The sequence below is a fragment of the Melanostigma gelatinosum genome, assembly GCF_949748355.1.
Source record: "Melanostigma gelatinosum genome assembly, chromosome: 12".
NCBI classification, from domain to species: Eukaryota; Metazoa; Chordata; class Actinopteri; order Perciformes; family Zoarcidae; genus Melanostigma; species Melanostigma gelatinosum.
Window position 1 is genome coordinate 15,856,353 of NC_136645.1, and position 16,772 is coordinate 15,873,124.

Below are 16,772 nucleotides of genomic sequence, written 5' to 3' on the forward strand. Positions count from 1 at the left end.
TTAGCTAGCTGAGCTAGGGTCTATATGGGCTGGCATGTTGGCAGGGCTTTGACAGGATATGGTGAGAGCATGTCTTTGACATTCACATGCTAATGCCATTAAGCTGGGCTAAAAGTAGGTCATATTCACTGGTGTTCATAAAGACATATGATATACCCAGTACGGTGAGCAAGTCAAATAAAAGCAAGCAATAGAAACTAACTTTATGACGCTTATAATGCTGGAGCAACCTATAGCCTTGACTGTGGAGATGATTGACTGGTGCAAAAAAAAATACTGAGAACAATTTCATTTAGATTTTGTAAATACTTTTCAATGTGTCCAGTTCAGCTTGAATATACAGGCTACAGATTATCTGCAGCCAATGTATTTCACCCATTTTAACTGTGTCTGAGCAAATCAGGCGAAAGTTGCTTTTTCTTGTACTATTCGATATTATTTAATACAAAGGCATGATTGATCCATTCAGTCACAACGTTAATTTATCAGATCATGGCAATTCCCTCCTTTAAAGGGAATACATCACTGGACTAAAAAGACACATCTGTTGTCTTTGTCTTTGGTATCCGTGGGGGACTGATTTTAAACTATCCTAAATACTGCCGTGTAGACCCCTAAACTTGAACCTTGCACACATTTGGAAATGCAAAGGGCGAGTGAAGGCTTTAAAAAACAACTGTTACCAATCCAGTGGCTTACATTACTTATAAAACTCTTTCTTTAAGTGTTGCAAACGTTCATAAACCATTATCTACATTCAATCTTCCATCGATACACATGGGCATCATACATGTTTGTGCTTTTGTTTGAAAAGGAAGACGCGAGAAGGGCTGGGGATTTCCATGTGAGAGAGCCAAAGAAAATGAAGATTGAGTTTCAGAAGCACTGAGTGAAATGTGTGTTTCCCATTGTGGTTTTTATGATTGAAGACAAAATACAGTATTAACCCCAATTCTGTCCCAACTGAGAGGTTGTCCATGGAGTTGTGTGTCTAATAAGACACATAAAGGAATTTGGCTAGGTGATTGGTGTGTAACAGTTAACACACAGCAATAATACAAGAATAATTTGAAAATAGAAAATATGAAGATCAAACAAGAACAAACAAATGAGAGTATATTAAGTGTCATGTGTATATTAACAGAGAAAAGAGGTGCAAAGGTGTAACTGTAAGAAATTGTCCTGGGGATGTAAGTGTCTGAGTCAGTGGAGGTCCCGGGCATTGTTGACAAACCCAACTGCAGATGGGAAGAAACGATTTTTTTGTGCGTCGCGTCTCCTGCCAGAGGAAAGGGACTCGAAGAGTCTACATACTGTTGTGTGGCTGGGTAAAAGAACCCACACAGTCATTCATCAGCAGTGTTTATGGACAAGCATGATAAAGACATCAAATAACTCTGTTAATGACTCTGATTGCAAAACAATTTGGCAATGAACCCCTACAAAAATTTACACAAACCCGGTGTAATGTCAGCAAGTGTCCCGTCGAAAAAGTGAGCGTGTGAGTGACGGTAAGTATGAGGTCATCGGTAACGTTACAGCTGTGAATGTAGCAGTGCGGTGTGCGCATAATTTATTTCTCGGTAAATAAATGATTCAACTCCTCAAGACCCGTGAGGAGATACATGCGTTTACCGTGTCTTGCTTTTCAACCAGCTGATGTTTAAAGTGATGGGGATTAGCCCAAAGTGAGCAACAGTGCCGACTCAGGCTAACATGAGGTGGGTCGACCTTAAAGGTGGACCAGCTATTCTTCTTTAACTGTTTAAATAATAGCGCAGTTAAACTAATTTGTTACAAGGACATCTCATGAAAATGAAACACGTTTTCATATCATTGTTACAACTGTAATGGTATTATTAAGAATGTATATCGGTACACGGCAAGTACTCAAATGTATTGCATTGTTCCAATTAAAAGAAAAAGCTACACTCAATAAAATCATCTGATTATTATGAGGAGCAGCCACATGACCACCTTATGTAAGTTTCACTCATGCAATTCATTGTTCCAAGAACTTTTTTATGTGCCTTGTTAGATCATGAGGAGATTCTGGTGAACATAAAACCTAAAAATGACTGAACTACTTCAATTAGCAGCAACTTAATACATCAAAAGTAATACCTTTGCAAGAAACTCATGTTGTGGTTAGCACCATCTACAGAAACAGACACGTAAGGTTCATCAAAGAGGCAGTCCAAATTAAAAGAAAAAACACCCGCTTCTACATGTTGTTTCCATACATCCATAAGTTTCACTTCAGAGGACCTGCTTCTGCTGAGGAATGCTTGATGACAGCTCTAAGAACCAGAAGTTGACCTGGAAGCCAGGTACAAATATTTATCAGATATAAATATGGTTTTGATTCTGGGGAGAGGAGTTAAGGATGAAAGCAGTCTCAGGCATGAAAGAATGAAACACTCAAAAATGCCTTCTATCGGGCCAAAAATAACATTTTGAAATCCAAGAGAGCTTACCGGTACTTGAATGATTCACCTTATATGGAGCAAAAAAAAAATTCTCAATTTTCATTTGGAAACTGCACAATTGCAGATTCAATCATCAACTGAGGAATGTTTGCTGAAGAAATGTTTTATGTAATTCAAATAAGGTCATTTTGCACTCCCAGGAATAGCAAAGGGAAAAAAGCAATATCGGTTTCTTCCTTAATGTACGAACATGTATTGCCCTTGGAAAATTTGACAGATGTGATGAAGCAACCCTTCAGCCAGTGTGAGTAGCGATTAAGACTGTAAAGCCACTTTCATTAAAGTCACTCATCATAGTAAATGTAATGGGTTAATTTTTCTGTCAGAAACAGAAAAAAGAAATACATAAAGTACATATTATCATAATGTTTACCTGTTATAGAGGTTTCATTCAGGTATTACAAATGCCTTTCTGAATTCATGGCAAAATACTATTATTTCATAACGAGAAAGTCATTTTACAATTGTATGCCACTCGTTCCGGATAAAACTATTAGCCAAGTTCCCAAAATGTCAAGAAAAAAAACGAATTATAGGAATCAATGCTTTCTTGTTTTGGTTAAGTTGCCATACACCATTGTTATGCTCCGGGGTTTTGAACATTATTTTCCTTCTATTATCAGAAGCCTGAAGAATCTGAAGCAGTAAACGTGAATGTACAGGACGTGGCCATTTAATTGCACTTTTCTTGCCTTATTTCCCCCATGTAAAGTTGCATTGGAAACAAATCCGATAGAATAGACTACATCAAAACCAACCTCAGCGTACGGAGGTCCCACATCTTCACACCATCCGTGACTGCACTAGTGAGGAAGAGGTTGTATGAATCCGGCGCTTGTGTGCTGAACATGGAGCCCTGTGAAATACACACCCAAAAAAAAAAAGACTGTTTGAGTGAAATAGGTTGTAAATCTTCCATTATTGTCCAGTACTGGAAAAGTTTGTCGCTGTATGTACAATATTGGAAAACAGTATTCACATTGCTATTGCAGCCACTATTGCATTATTATAACCTACAAGTAGAAGGTGACATTTAAGACAATATAAGCCCAATAAGGCTGCAAGGAAAACTGGAATGAAGGCAAAATTGTTGTTAATTTGTCTTTGTGTCATTTTCCATCTTTTATGCATCACACTGAGATATGCTACAGCTATAGACATATATACTTTCCAGTGCTGAGCGAGAGAGAGAGAGAGAAAGGGGTGTTTTGTTTAGACTTCCATTAAGAGTGTGAGAACGGGAGTCTGAGAGGGCATTTCCAGTTCCATTTTCCGAGAAGTCCTTTGCTCTGATGAGTTCCAGCTGAATTTTGCAGAAGAGGCGATGGAAATTTGAAGTGGGAAAAGCTGCTTCACATGCTGCAGTTCCTGACGTTTGGTCCACCTCTCGACAAGAAAGCAAGAGTGGAGGGAAGACTGATGTTATGTGTGTAGTCTCCAGGCAGGGGCAATCCCTCTGATCCGCAGGTATTAATCCTACAGCATCCAGAGGCCCCCGGGCACCCGGGCAGAGGACCCCACATTGACGCAATAGCCAAGCTGAAACAACACACTGCAGGCTTTCCATAGCATGTGGCACACAATAGCTGGCGTGACAACGAACCGGCACCTCTTGGTCGAAGGAGTACAGTCAGCTGTGTGATGAGAGTGCATCACAGTTGGATGAGTTGATGCATTTAATCCCTGCCACTAGCTGCAGTGTGTCCAGCTAATCCAGGTTGGCCTTGAGGGTCAAGTATGCACAGGTCAACACCCCAGGGTCACTGGGTACGAGCCCCACCCCCCCCCCCCCCACCCTCTCTCTCTCGCACAAATATAGACCTTTCAGTGTTCCAATAAGTTATACAAGCATCTGTAAGATTTCAGTATTTTAATAATCAAAATAAAACGTGTTGTTGCTATTACAGAGCTGGCAAACATTAATATGACTATACAAGGAGAGAAACCAGGACCTTCATTTAATAGCTGCACAGAAATGTAAATAATATGCAGAAAACCCAGACTTGCATGAATTTATTACTGATATTGAGAGTTTCATTTTGATTGATGCAGTACTTCATTCTTCAGAGCACTATAATGAATGTCGATACAAGTGCAAGCTGTCTACTTATTAGACACCAGCAAATTGGGCCCACATTGGTCCAAGACAGCGATGTCGGAGTAAGGCCACATAAACCCAAACTGCATCATGGAACAGCATTCCTGCAAGGCCAGCATTCAGCATGCTCTCCGCCTGCCATCTCCTGTGGCAGTCTTAATCCAGGAGCACCAGGGATTTACGTTTAAACACTCAGCAAGATGAATGATAGCGATGATAGCATGTCCTGTCTTTCTGTCATGGAAATGTGGGTATTTTTTTTACTTTTTTCAACCATGACCTTCTTCATTCACACCACAAACTAACACTTTCATTCCCTCAAAGATGATCTGCGCCTTATGTAACGCGCCGGCACGCATAGAAGTCTTACGTAAGACTGTGACATCTGCCAAATAGTCGACCCTTCAAGAGTAAGATGGAAGATGGGGCTCATACAAACAAGTGATGCCAAGCTAAATATTTGCCGTGTGGATCAGGTCTAAATGTTACTTAGTCAGTCTTAGGAGTGATGAGATGTCTTTGAGTTTATCTATTCACAAAGGTCAGAGGTAGTCATAAGCTTTAGTCAAACTACAAAGAGAAAAAAAGTTTCTGAAGCTAATTTAACAAAACAATTTCTTATCTCTGAAGAATGTAAGAATAATGATCTTGTACTGTATGCCACCTCACATGTTCTGTCATCTGATACAGAGAGAGAGATAATCTAATATATAGGTGATTGAACTTTGTTTAATTCTTATTTGGGCAGTCAGGAACGTTTAAATGGTCTTACCTTGTTCTGTGTAATGCAGTGGACTGCTCTGCTGTGGGCATCAGGGAGCGTTGAGACAACTGTACCCTTGTTCATATCAAAAACCTGAAGGGACCGATCTGAACCACACACCAGAACAATGTCTGAGACAGCTTTTCAGAAAAGTTATGAAATGTATTATTTACAAACTATAGGCGTGCTGTAGAGATGTGTACGATTTTATGATGTTTCAGTTCAAAATCACTTTTCTAGGTCAAAAAAGAATAACTTGTATAAAGAATATCAACTTTTCATAGCTGCATACATCAGTTAGCTTTTTTGCATACAGCTTATATATATATATATGTATATGTATATGTATATATGTATATATATACATATACATATATACATATACATATATATATATATATATATATTAATAATATATTTACATATTAGTGATTATGATTTGTGATATTTTAAATATCAGTAGTTGTCGAGCAAGATTGTAAATTGTAGTATTTAGCCTTCAAAATAGTCATTTATGCTCAGGTTTTACACAATATCTGACGACACGGAGAACAGATATTTGGAATAAAATGATACAAATAAAATCTTGATTTTCTTTTTTTTATTTCAAAAACGAATTTGTATTAAATATAATGCTGTGTTAAACTCCTCCAATTACACTCTTTCAGATTACTTCTAAGTATATATCGCAATTGCTATTTTAATGATATATAATTGTTAACTTACAAAGAAAATCAAAAACGTTTTTTTACTGTAATCCATGTACTGTATATCCATTTTCCACTCCAAAGCGTGGCGGTACAATGCAACTCTAGTCAGGATTTCGCTCATCCCAACGTAGCACTTTAGTAGATTTATTGGAAAAGAAATGCATTGTAAATCCTAACAAGGGGCTGGAATGCAGACATTCTTTAAAAATGAAAGACCTAAATGATTTACAGGTAAAGCTGGCAGTGGAAGCCCTCCACAGCATCAGTGCAGTCTAAACTAAAACACTTCCTGCAGCAAGAACAATCATAACAACAAGAAGGATACAAGAGAAGAAGTCATTGACTGCAGAGAAGGTAGTGATGTTTGTTGCTGACGTCGTCGTGAAGCAGCTCGTCAATTTGACGACACTCCGTTGGTGATATCTAACAAGAAAAAGAAGAAGGTGACGACAGGATCAAAATTAGAACATATTCACTCTGCACATCTATCATTCTTCATCTCTGTCTGAGCTATGCGTCTGTTAAAGAGTGTTCACTACCCTTTAACACTGATTTTTGATTTAGTTGTTTTCTGTTTATCTGTTTCCATTCAGAAGATGTATCCCATGAATAACTACCCAAAGAAGATGAAGATGAATCAGCAACATGCGCTGCTAAAACATATAGCATTTACGTACAACACTTCCCTGGTCTCCAGCATAAGCCAACAAAGCCCTTCACGGAGGACATAAGTCTCAGGAAGGATCAATCCTTTGATCTACATTCCCCTTTTACCTGCATTGCAATGTTGTTGCAATCGATGTCTTTTTTACACCAGTGGTCTTTATTACACTATATGTGTGACTGGAAGTGAAAAGTGGCACATGATTGGTTTAAATCTGTGAAAAATGCCCTTACTGCCCTGCAATTATTGTTAATGTGCTCTTGAGAAAGGCACTTAAACCCCAATGTGTCAGTGTTACTGTTTAGAGGCCAACAAGAGTGTGGTCATAACATGCATCGTTGAGGTTTGATTGTATGCCAATGTGATTGTGTAACACAATTAGATATATAATTATGGTATGATACTTCTTTACCAGGCCGGCACCATGTCCTACATTTCTTTCAACTGTATTCTCCCAATGGCTTCCAGGGAAGATAGATTAACAAATACAAGAAGCACAAGCAGCAAATACACTATTGTTTACAATAAAATCCCTTGTTTCTTGTAAACAATGTTTATACAGACCAAGAGTACATTTAGAGATGATTTAGTACAATGCAACAACTAAGATGTTAATAACAATGAATGGTTGGATACATTGTCAGTAATGGTTATTGTTGATTCCCCATTGCTACACTGTCTTTAACACTAGACAACATGCATTTCTGCTGTTATCTGCATTAGACCAATAGCGTCATATGACTACCAAGCTGTGACCAGTGAGATTCAGCTTGGACACCGAAAGAGACTAGACTCTATAGTTCAATCAGTGTTTTTGATTTATTTATTTGTAATTGAATCGCGTAATACATTTTTATATTGGAACAATAAATGACATGGTAAAACAAATTCAAATCCCACAGCTAGTATATGCATCACTATCAAGCACACATACTAAAGTGTTCTGCATAATGATCCCTTGTAATTACCTTTTGATGTTGTCTCGTGTGGTGTCCACATTGTACAGGTACGAGTACAGAGAGGGTCCAGATGCCAGGAGCAGAAATTTGTCGAGGTAATAAAACTGAGCACCTCTAATGGGTTTGGAGAACATACTGTCGCCCTAAAGGAGAAGAGACACGAGACAAAACTCAAACAAGTCTTTTACAATTATTGAGACATTAATGATAAAAGAAAATATATTACAAAAAAATAAATATATTCCAATGTTATTCTATTTTGAAGACCTCGAGAAACTCAGGTTCTAAATAGTTTTGTCTAACTTTGTACTCCAGGTTGCCTGAAGGGGATTCAAAGCAAAGCCACGGCTGAATTCTTAAAGCAATAAAAAGCTTTAATAGTAAGTGCTGTACACCACTATAGCTGTTTAATTGCCCAAAATGACACATGCAACACCCTCAATTGGGGAGAGAGAGAAACCCTCTTCATTTTGTTGTTGCCTTTATAGTTCATATTTCTTTCTAGAGTTGTTCAAGTATAACTGTGCAAAGCTATTTGTGATTCTGGCTCACCACGACACAACTCTTGTCCCTGAAAAGACATTTGTTGCCAAGTTCTTTCACAAGAACACCAACCAGTCAAAGGCTGCAGACCTGGCTAAACTCAAAACAATCTCACTAAGTGGAGCAAAGCAGGTTTGCTAAGCATCAGCTATGGGGAGACCCCGGATTTTATTTGCACTTGGCAAGGGGAAATAGACACACTTCTGACTGTCCCATTAAATGTGATACCCAATGAAGTAAGGAGGGTCTGCGTATGATCAGTGTTTTGGATGCTCTGAATGCAGGAGATGCTTTGAATGACAAAGTCCCTATCCGTGAGCCATGAAACACACTATTTCATCCTCCCAATTTATTTTCTTCATTCTTGTTATTTCCACGAGTATCATTACAATCGAAGGAAAACATGAATAAAGCAAGTTTTCTTTTTTATCAATATGTCAAAGATACACTTTGAACATTACACAGAAATTGTTACCAAAGTGCGCCAACAAATTTGAGAATGTTCATCATAACATCTCTTACCTGCATTTCACCACCACAAAATAGAGTTAACCCTTTCCATCGCCCGTAATATGCATCTCTTAATACCGGATGCAACTTCATCACAAAATCCAAACCTGAGACATTATACTTTGAAAACATTTTTACTGAGAGTGAAAAATGCGTACAGCTTGTGTCTGTAGTAATTGTTCTACACTTCTAAATCAATTTGAGTTTTAGGCCTTCAGAGAGCGGACATTTAATGTAAGGACTTACATTAGGGTATGTAGCGGTGAAGATTAGAGTGATAGGGACTGAATGAAATCCATAAAAAAAGAAAATAAATACAAGGTTGTATTTGGGAATGCATGGAACATTTACCATGATAATGGCTGGCTCTGGGCTGCCGTGGGTCCAGATTCGTAGTGACTGATCTTCTGACGCACTCAACCACCACTGTCTGTTGAGGCTCCAGCTCACACTGCTCACTGGCTTGTCATGCCCTGCTTATAAAAGGGAGAGGTTTGAAATTATCCTGAAAACAGCGTGTGGCTGCAACATTTACTTTTATGGTGCTGCTCAGGGAGTCTGGCAGAGTGCAGAGAAGAGGCACATGGTGACCTACTGGTCACCTCAACTTATGTCCTCTTATCTCTGCTGCCCCTTTGTGGAGACTGTGTTCCCAATGCACTTAAACGTTCAAGTGCGAAAGACATGCTAGACAATGATGGCCATCCTTTCTTTGCTTGCCTGCGTTTACTTTACTGCCTAGGATCACTGGGTGGCAGACAGAATTGACTGCTCTTAGCATTGTTTTAATTTCTGACACTGTGTGAAATTATAAGAAACGATATCATGTCAAACCTAGTAGTCTCTAAAGCCGTGCCCTTTTCATCTTTCTTTTTCTATCATCACCTAGGTTTTACTGTCTGGCAAAAACAAAGACGGCATGTACTAAATTCCTGCGTTGGAATATAACCAAAGCACGCTTTTTCCGGTAAAAGAGAACTCTTTATCTACTACTTTGACAGTGATAGCTGATAAAGTCAATATTTGGAAATGTGTGGAGTCTTTCATCTTAAGCCATGGATCCATTTCAAAGTATGTTCATCAAAAATATCCCAAATAAGGCCGACCTAAATCCAAGGAATAAATACGTCTTAGTATTGTCATCCTCCGCATCTTTAGGGGTAAGATTCTTAACCTTTGATGACAGTTAATAAAGCCCCATCATGAAAGATATCATGAATAATGCATCACAGGAATCATTTAAATGCACTGCTTAAAATAACACTGAGGTGACTGAGTCCACATACTGAATAACCCTGAGCTTTTTAAGTATGGATACTCATGACCACTTCATGCACCTGTGTAGACAGTTGGATTGCCAGCCAGGGAGTTCTTGTACAATAACACTGAGCTGTCGGCAAGACCACACAGTATTTGTTTTCCGTCACCTGGGAGAGACAAGGAAACACAGGATCGTTTTATTTGGATTTTTCAGTCAACGGACGATTTATTACAAACAGAAACCAAGAACTCTGTCTTTAAACGTAGGGGGGGGGGGAAGTTTGTTTAAACAGGAACACCTATCCTTAAAAATGTAATATAATTCTTTAACGACAACAATTAACTGCCAACTATACTTCACAAATGATTGTTTTACCTACATTTAGCCTTCCAGTAGAGGATGGACAAAACTGGATGCAGCATGTACCCCTTTTCTGTTTGCAATGCAATACCTCAAATGACGTTACTGCTGACAAAACACTACGAATTCAGGATCCAATGGATCTTCACAATCCAAATAAATGTCAAATGACATCATTCAATGCCATCATGTTGTTGTAGCATCATGGAGGACCATCCTACAGTCCAGAATCATGATCATGGGACGGTTCTTAGTGTGTAACTGAGAGCTCAAACGAAACTCAAGTAGTTTAACCTTTACACAGATATAATCAAGAGCTAAGATCTAAGACTCACTTAAATATATCATTCTATTGTGTTTAAGACGTCATAGTCAGTATGCAGCAGCTACATTGTCTCACCTGAATACTGAAGGCAGTGGACTGGCTTATTGCCAATGCTGAGGTGAATGTTTGAAATTGTAGGTGCTGCACTGTCTGCTGGATAATCTCTGAGGAGTGAACCTCTAAATGACAAAGAAAAGGTTTAGTGTTAATATCAACTGTAACATTTGCAGACTTTCTCAACACTGTATTTTAAATGATGGGACTGCTTACTTGTTTTTCTTAGCCTTTTGAGGGGAGGGATTCTTCTGGCTATTTGTTTTCGGTGAAAACATCCTATTTCTGAAAAGTAAAAACAAAATAAAAATATTCCTGTGATGTCTCCTGCGTCATTTGATTTATCAAACCACATTTCTTACTGTATGTTTTGGATATGGTGCATTCAACTTTTTCATTTTCATTTCAATCTTCCTCTCACTTGAATTTACATTCAAGTTTTTTTTAACCTGAATCCAAATTTAAACTGTAATTTGATTTTCTATTTGGCAACAAGTTGCTCTGTGAACCTACCTTGGGGGACTGTTGTATCCAGAAGACTTCACTTTTGAGTGGAAAACCAGAGGCTGCTCCTTTATTCCTCCTTTGTAAAAAGAATAAGGTGGTTTATTACGCATAGACAAACAAACACAAGTATGTTCATGAGCATAAATGATCTACAGAACATATAATGCTCAAAACCAAAAAGACAGAGTCCCTTTATAAATGAGTAGATATAACAATGTGAGTCAAAGGAAAATATGTTCATTAGCTTCCATAATTAGGATAGAATTACTCATGATATTGTGGTGCTTTTCATGGATTAAACTGGAAAGGAAGCTACATTATTGGAGGACCACTCCGTGCTGTGAGCATTAAGTGCATCAGCCGCAAACTGTGGGATGGTTCATTCTGCTCCCGGTTCACTGTCAGTGCCTTTACTATATTACAATGAGCTCACTTTTTCCACAACCATTAAAATGTGTGAGGCTTTCCAAAAACTGCTCTCCAGTCAAATACAGGCAAAGCAAGGAAAAGTCACATTTTAGGATTTAAATTGCATCAGAAAAAAACATATGATTTGGTTTAAAGCGTTAGTTTTAATTCAACACTCGTTTATCACTTAAGCAGAAATGTCCAAATGATTTATCCATTATTAATTCATTCATCAATTTAGTTGATCAACAAAACTAAGTAAACCTGGACGAGTCAACTGAGTATTTGAGCTTTGAAGATACAGCTCTTGAATTTCTTTCCATGCAATTATATATTTTACACAGCTATTGTCTTTTTCAGTGACATTAATTAATTAATTGTGTAACGTGCTGCAGTTTGGTAACATATTGCTGTTGAACATGAACTTGATTAAAGATTGATGGTACTGTAGTATAATCTGGTCAAACATACTGTATAGTATAGTAGCTTATATACTATGTTTAAAAATGTCTAATGGCATTTAAATGATCCTTTAAAAGGTTTTAGAAAAGGAACTCTGATAACAGAATCCCTGATGAGAGTCGATAACAAGCAAACCTATGGTTAATAACTAAGCAATGGACATACCACATGTCCGTAGTTTTAATTTGCTAATACAGTATATCATTAAAGTCACAAACCCTGAACAGCTTAACAGGCTCACCTGGCTGTGAATCATTGACCTAGTGTTTGAGTGCTAGTTGTCCTTAAGCTCTCGGACAATTAATACAAGTTAAACCAACCAGTCAAAATCAAAAAGGAAGCACATCTGGATCTCCTTTCAACCCTCTCTTATCAGAGTGTTTTTCATCTTTGATCAGCAGTGCCAATGTTTACTTTTCCCCTGTAAAGTACACTTGACAACCACTATGTTCTCTTTTCTTTGGATTTTGAAGTGAAATGTGAGTTTGTCTAGGTATATGTTTTTTTTATTTTTGTCTGTCCAGCCTCGAAGGACAACGTTGTTGATACTATTCATCCCGTGTAGCCTCTGTGAAAGTCTTATTTTAATCCTCAGCTGAGATTTTTGCATGAAGACGTCTTCATTGCACGAGATGTTTACAAAGCACATGTCGAGGCTTTCGTGAACCAGGTATTTAACTTGGGTCAAATTGGTAACAATAGGCAAAAAGTACCTAACAAATGCTTTTTCCGCTGGTCAATGAAAGGTCTTGTGGCACTGGTTGCTCTCATGCTGCACCGTCCTCCACTATGATGTTTGTAAACTGAGGTACTGGAAGTAACTTTTGATCCAGAACAGATTACATGCAGAAAATTTTAGGCCACAAATCTAATTACCTGGCAACACAATCACTTGGCATTGCTTAACAGCCCCATTAACCCCCTGTTGATATAAAACGGTCATTTAGTTTTATTGCGCAGTAAAAATCCCATAATTTACGCTGACTTCACGCTCTGCGCTATTTGAAGTGAGGCTTCCAGACAAATTTCCAAGTCGAGTAATACCTGCTTAAAATCACAGCTGTGTGCTCTTTTTACAACACTCATTGTGTTAGACTTAGCCTAAGCTGTCTTAACCATTACCGCAACAACGCTTCATAATAATGACATTCATCAGTCTAGCTCAAAACATTAGGACATTTAGCTGCTGATGCAACGACTAAAGGAGCAACAAATGATTCTATCTGTCAGACCAAAAACCATTAGTGGTTGTTCATATTAACATGGCTTCAAATATATATCACATGTTTGGTTTCTGTGATTTTAAGAAGTGCCAATGATTTGTTTTACAGTTTGGTTTGTCTGGTCTTGGTAGGGACACGGCTACGGCCGGCCCTGGAGTTTACTCTAAAACAAACCACTAACTCTGGTTCTCAGGAGAAGGGAAAACTCAGACCTCCCTTTGATTTAGCTGTTGAATGTGGCCCAAGAAAAAGAAAAAAGAAATAATTCAAGCTTCTAAAAAGGATTAAACCATAGTAGGTACATTATATATATATATATATATATATATATATATATATATATATATATATATATATATATATATATATATATATATATATATGTCTCTGAGATATTATTTTGACTGTAACAAGAGTCTCTGGTGTGAGTTATTGCCTTACTGACATGTAAAAAGTGAGTCACGGAGTAGAAGTAAAAGGTATCAGAGGTACAGTAACTGAAGACTGACAGGAATCACACATATGGAGCCAAACTAAGGGTCTGACAGCTAGATAAATCATGAAGCAGCTGAGGAATATGCTGCCTATGTGGAACATATGTGTAGCATACTGGGAGGAAATGTTCGAAGCGGGCAAAGAATATACTACTAACCACAATATCATACTTTATTAGACAGCTAGATGTCAAGTTGTGAACTACATTCATGAAACAATAAGGCACTCCATACAGTAGTTGCTGTAAAGCAGTGGCTAATGGCATAACAGTCAGAAGCATGAAACACTTTCCTCTTTAATTCCTACGGACTAGTCATGGCCTCTCAGTCCAATGTGTGTCACAGAATGTTTTTTCCATCTCACTCTACCCAAAGCTAGTAAGGAATGCTTGATGGCATGTCAAGGTAAGCCGATGCCTGGCAGCAGCCGTTCAGATGCTTTTGTAGATGAGCACCCACTATTTTTAGATAAATCTAAGCCCGCTGTCCTTTTGAAATTGTAGACATTGGTGACGTCTGAGGACAAAAGAAAAGTTACATGTTCCTCAAAGAAAAACCTTGAAATGGTAATGTATTAAATGCATCTGTAGGCTATTTGTATGCTGACAGTTATTACTGTTTTGATCACTTTCTACTGAAGACTGAGATACATTCAAAGTCAGCTCTGAACTTGCAATCGAGGCCATTCAATGCCAATTGCTGCTTTAGTAGGCCCCTGATAGCCTAACTACAAAACAACTTAATCAGGCAAGACTCAGGCATTACACTTCATAAAAGTGACATCATGCAAAAAGTGAGCAAAGAGTCCTGGTTCACTTCATGATTATGTAATGAGGCGGTGAGATGTGACAACAGATATCTAGTCTGCACTCACTTTTCTTTTGAAAAAGCTGCACCAGACTTTCAGTTGAAAAACGATTTCCTTTCCAGGAATCGCGGAGGTTTATGGCGTAATTTGTATACAATTCTGCAGATGTATTTTTGAAGAGTTGCATGAGCGCAGCGTGGTGGGTTGCACTGGTCTGTAAATGTTTGTGGTTTTTGGTCTGACACTGCGTTCATGCAGCACCTCTGGACTCCCATGAAGATCCCCGACAGCGTCTGGCACTGGCAGCTCCCTTCACTCCAGCTTTGGGGAGCCTGACTAATACTGGCTTTCTCAGCAGTAACTCTCTGTAACAGCAACATGTAAACCACAGTATATTGTACTGTAGGTCTCCAGCAGAATACTTTCAAGCTCCTAATGATACACCAAAGAACCACAAATGGGCCCACTTTAAAAAGGAATCTACTCCTGCAAGAAGCAACCGTACAACAAACTGAGCTAATTAAAGAGAAGGTATCGCGCTGCTGAATGTGTTGTACTCTTGCTGTTGCATAATTTGAAGCACCTGCCTATGTGGCACATGAAAACGGAAGTAAAACTGACTAATTATGAATGCCACATCTACACTACCCACAACGCAAAGCATGGGATCTTTTTCATCTTCCATATGTACAGATAATGAAGAGGTTCTCATGCGCTCTTGTAACAGCCAACACACTTTCTATAAACCTACAATAAGTTCATTTTAAGATAATTGTCTGTGTCCAAGCAAAACAGACAAAGAGCCAGATGTGGAGTAAACTATAAAATGGGTCCTACTTTTAAAACCAAGAGTGGTCAAACAGCAGTAGCTCCCTTTTTATTTCATGTGCATGAGCATAAGTGAGAGGGGACTGAGGGTTCAGATGCTGACCTTTCTTTCTAGGATGTTCAGGCTGATTCTTCTTTAACTCGGCATTCAGAGGAGATTCAAGCAGTGGAGGAGAACTGAAAACAAAAAGGGAGGGGTGGAATGGGGAATAGAGTTACTGGAAATAAAGGAGCAAAGCATTTTCCAGCATTGTGGATTATTAGTCCTTCTCATTCTCAGTACCATATCGGTGACTCATGAAAAACCAGATGGCAAGAATGGTCATAATATGCCAAGATAATATGGAAGAGTCAGTGGGAGTAACAGGCAGGAGGCCAACTGAAAAACATACCACACTTTTGTATATATTGCTTGGGGGGTCACGTGACCAGTGGCTGAGACAGAGCAACAAAAGCCTACAACTGCACTGTTTTTTGCACATTTTAACAAGCTGACGTGATTGTTCTTTGGCTCATGTTAAAGCAGAAAAATTATCAGTATGTATTGGTGCTGCTGGATTTTGCAAAATAATCATGTATGGAGGTACAGGTAATACCTGAATGAATTTCATTCCTTCCCCGGAGCACATTTTCTTTAATTGTTGGCCTTTATAAAGCAATGTTATTGTGAGAGTAATAAGTATGATTTCTGGATTAATTTTGTACATACAGTACAGACAGCTTAATTAACCCATGCAGATTTAAATGCTAAGATGTATAAAAAATGTTCACAGAGTTTAGTCATTCACTAAGTAGAGCGGTTCCAGGCTGGAGCCAAATGATTACATGAGCTACAGAAAGCAGTTGTTTTCTCTTGTGCTATTAAATACTATTCTCATGTACTAGTGCCACTGAATAAACAAATTACATAATAACGGAGTATTATTTACAATACCAGCACCTGAAATACACACAATGGTATTTAGCAGGTCGTTCTTGATCAAGAAAACCTGGGTTCCGGCCCCTGTGTACAGTGTACTCGACTATGCAAGGACCAGGTGTCCATGAAACACTGACTTTTTACGAACAGAGCTGATTTGTTGCTTCGATCTCTTAATTGAAGGGAGCTGTCTTCTAGCGAGTCAACATATCAATATATACCAATGCAGCATCACTAAATATTTGCCCTTAACTCCAGGTTTACCTGGGGAATACCAAAAAGCCTTCACCACTAGCCCAGGTCCTCCTTAGGTCCCAGGGACGCAACTCCAACAGGACCACACATGGAGTAAACAAAGAGCTCACGAAAAACAACATCTGTGGGACA

The 16,772-nt window shown here is 38.5% G+C and overlaps 1 protein-coding gene across 1 annotated transcript in view; it reads right to left on the reverse strand.

Annotated features, from left to right (window-relative positions):
* The window catches only part of wdr27 (WD repeat domain 27), a gene marked incomplete at both ends in the record, with an annotated part of 40,792 nt that overhangs the window by 18,903 nt on the left and 5,117 nt on the right, over nt 1–16,772 (reverse strand). Inside the window, 11 exons of the mRNA XM_079279686.1 lie at nt 3,248–3,345; nt 5,360–5,481; nt 6,386–6,483; nt 7,693–7,826; nt 9,088–9,209; nt 10,074–10,163; nt 10,758–10,861; nt 10,953–11,021; nt 11,250–11,319; nt 15,570–15,643; nt 16,650–16,762. Coding sequence (XP_079135812.1) covers nt 3,248–3,345; nt 5,360–5,481; nt 6,386–6,483; nt 7,693–7,826; nt 9,088–9,209; nt 10,074–10,163; nt 10,758–10,861; nt 10,953–11,021; nt 11,250–11,319; nt 15,570–15,643; nt 16,650–16,762 — 1,094 coding nt within the window. The remainder of the gene's footprint in view (nt 1–3,247; nt 3,346–5,359; nt 5,482–6,385; nt 6,484–7,692; nt 7,827–9,087; nt 9,210–10,073; nt 10,164–10,757; nt 10,862–10,952; nt 11,022–11,249; nt 11,320–15,569; nt 15,644–16,649; nt 16,763–16,772) is intronic.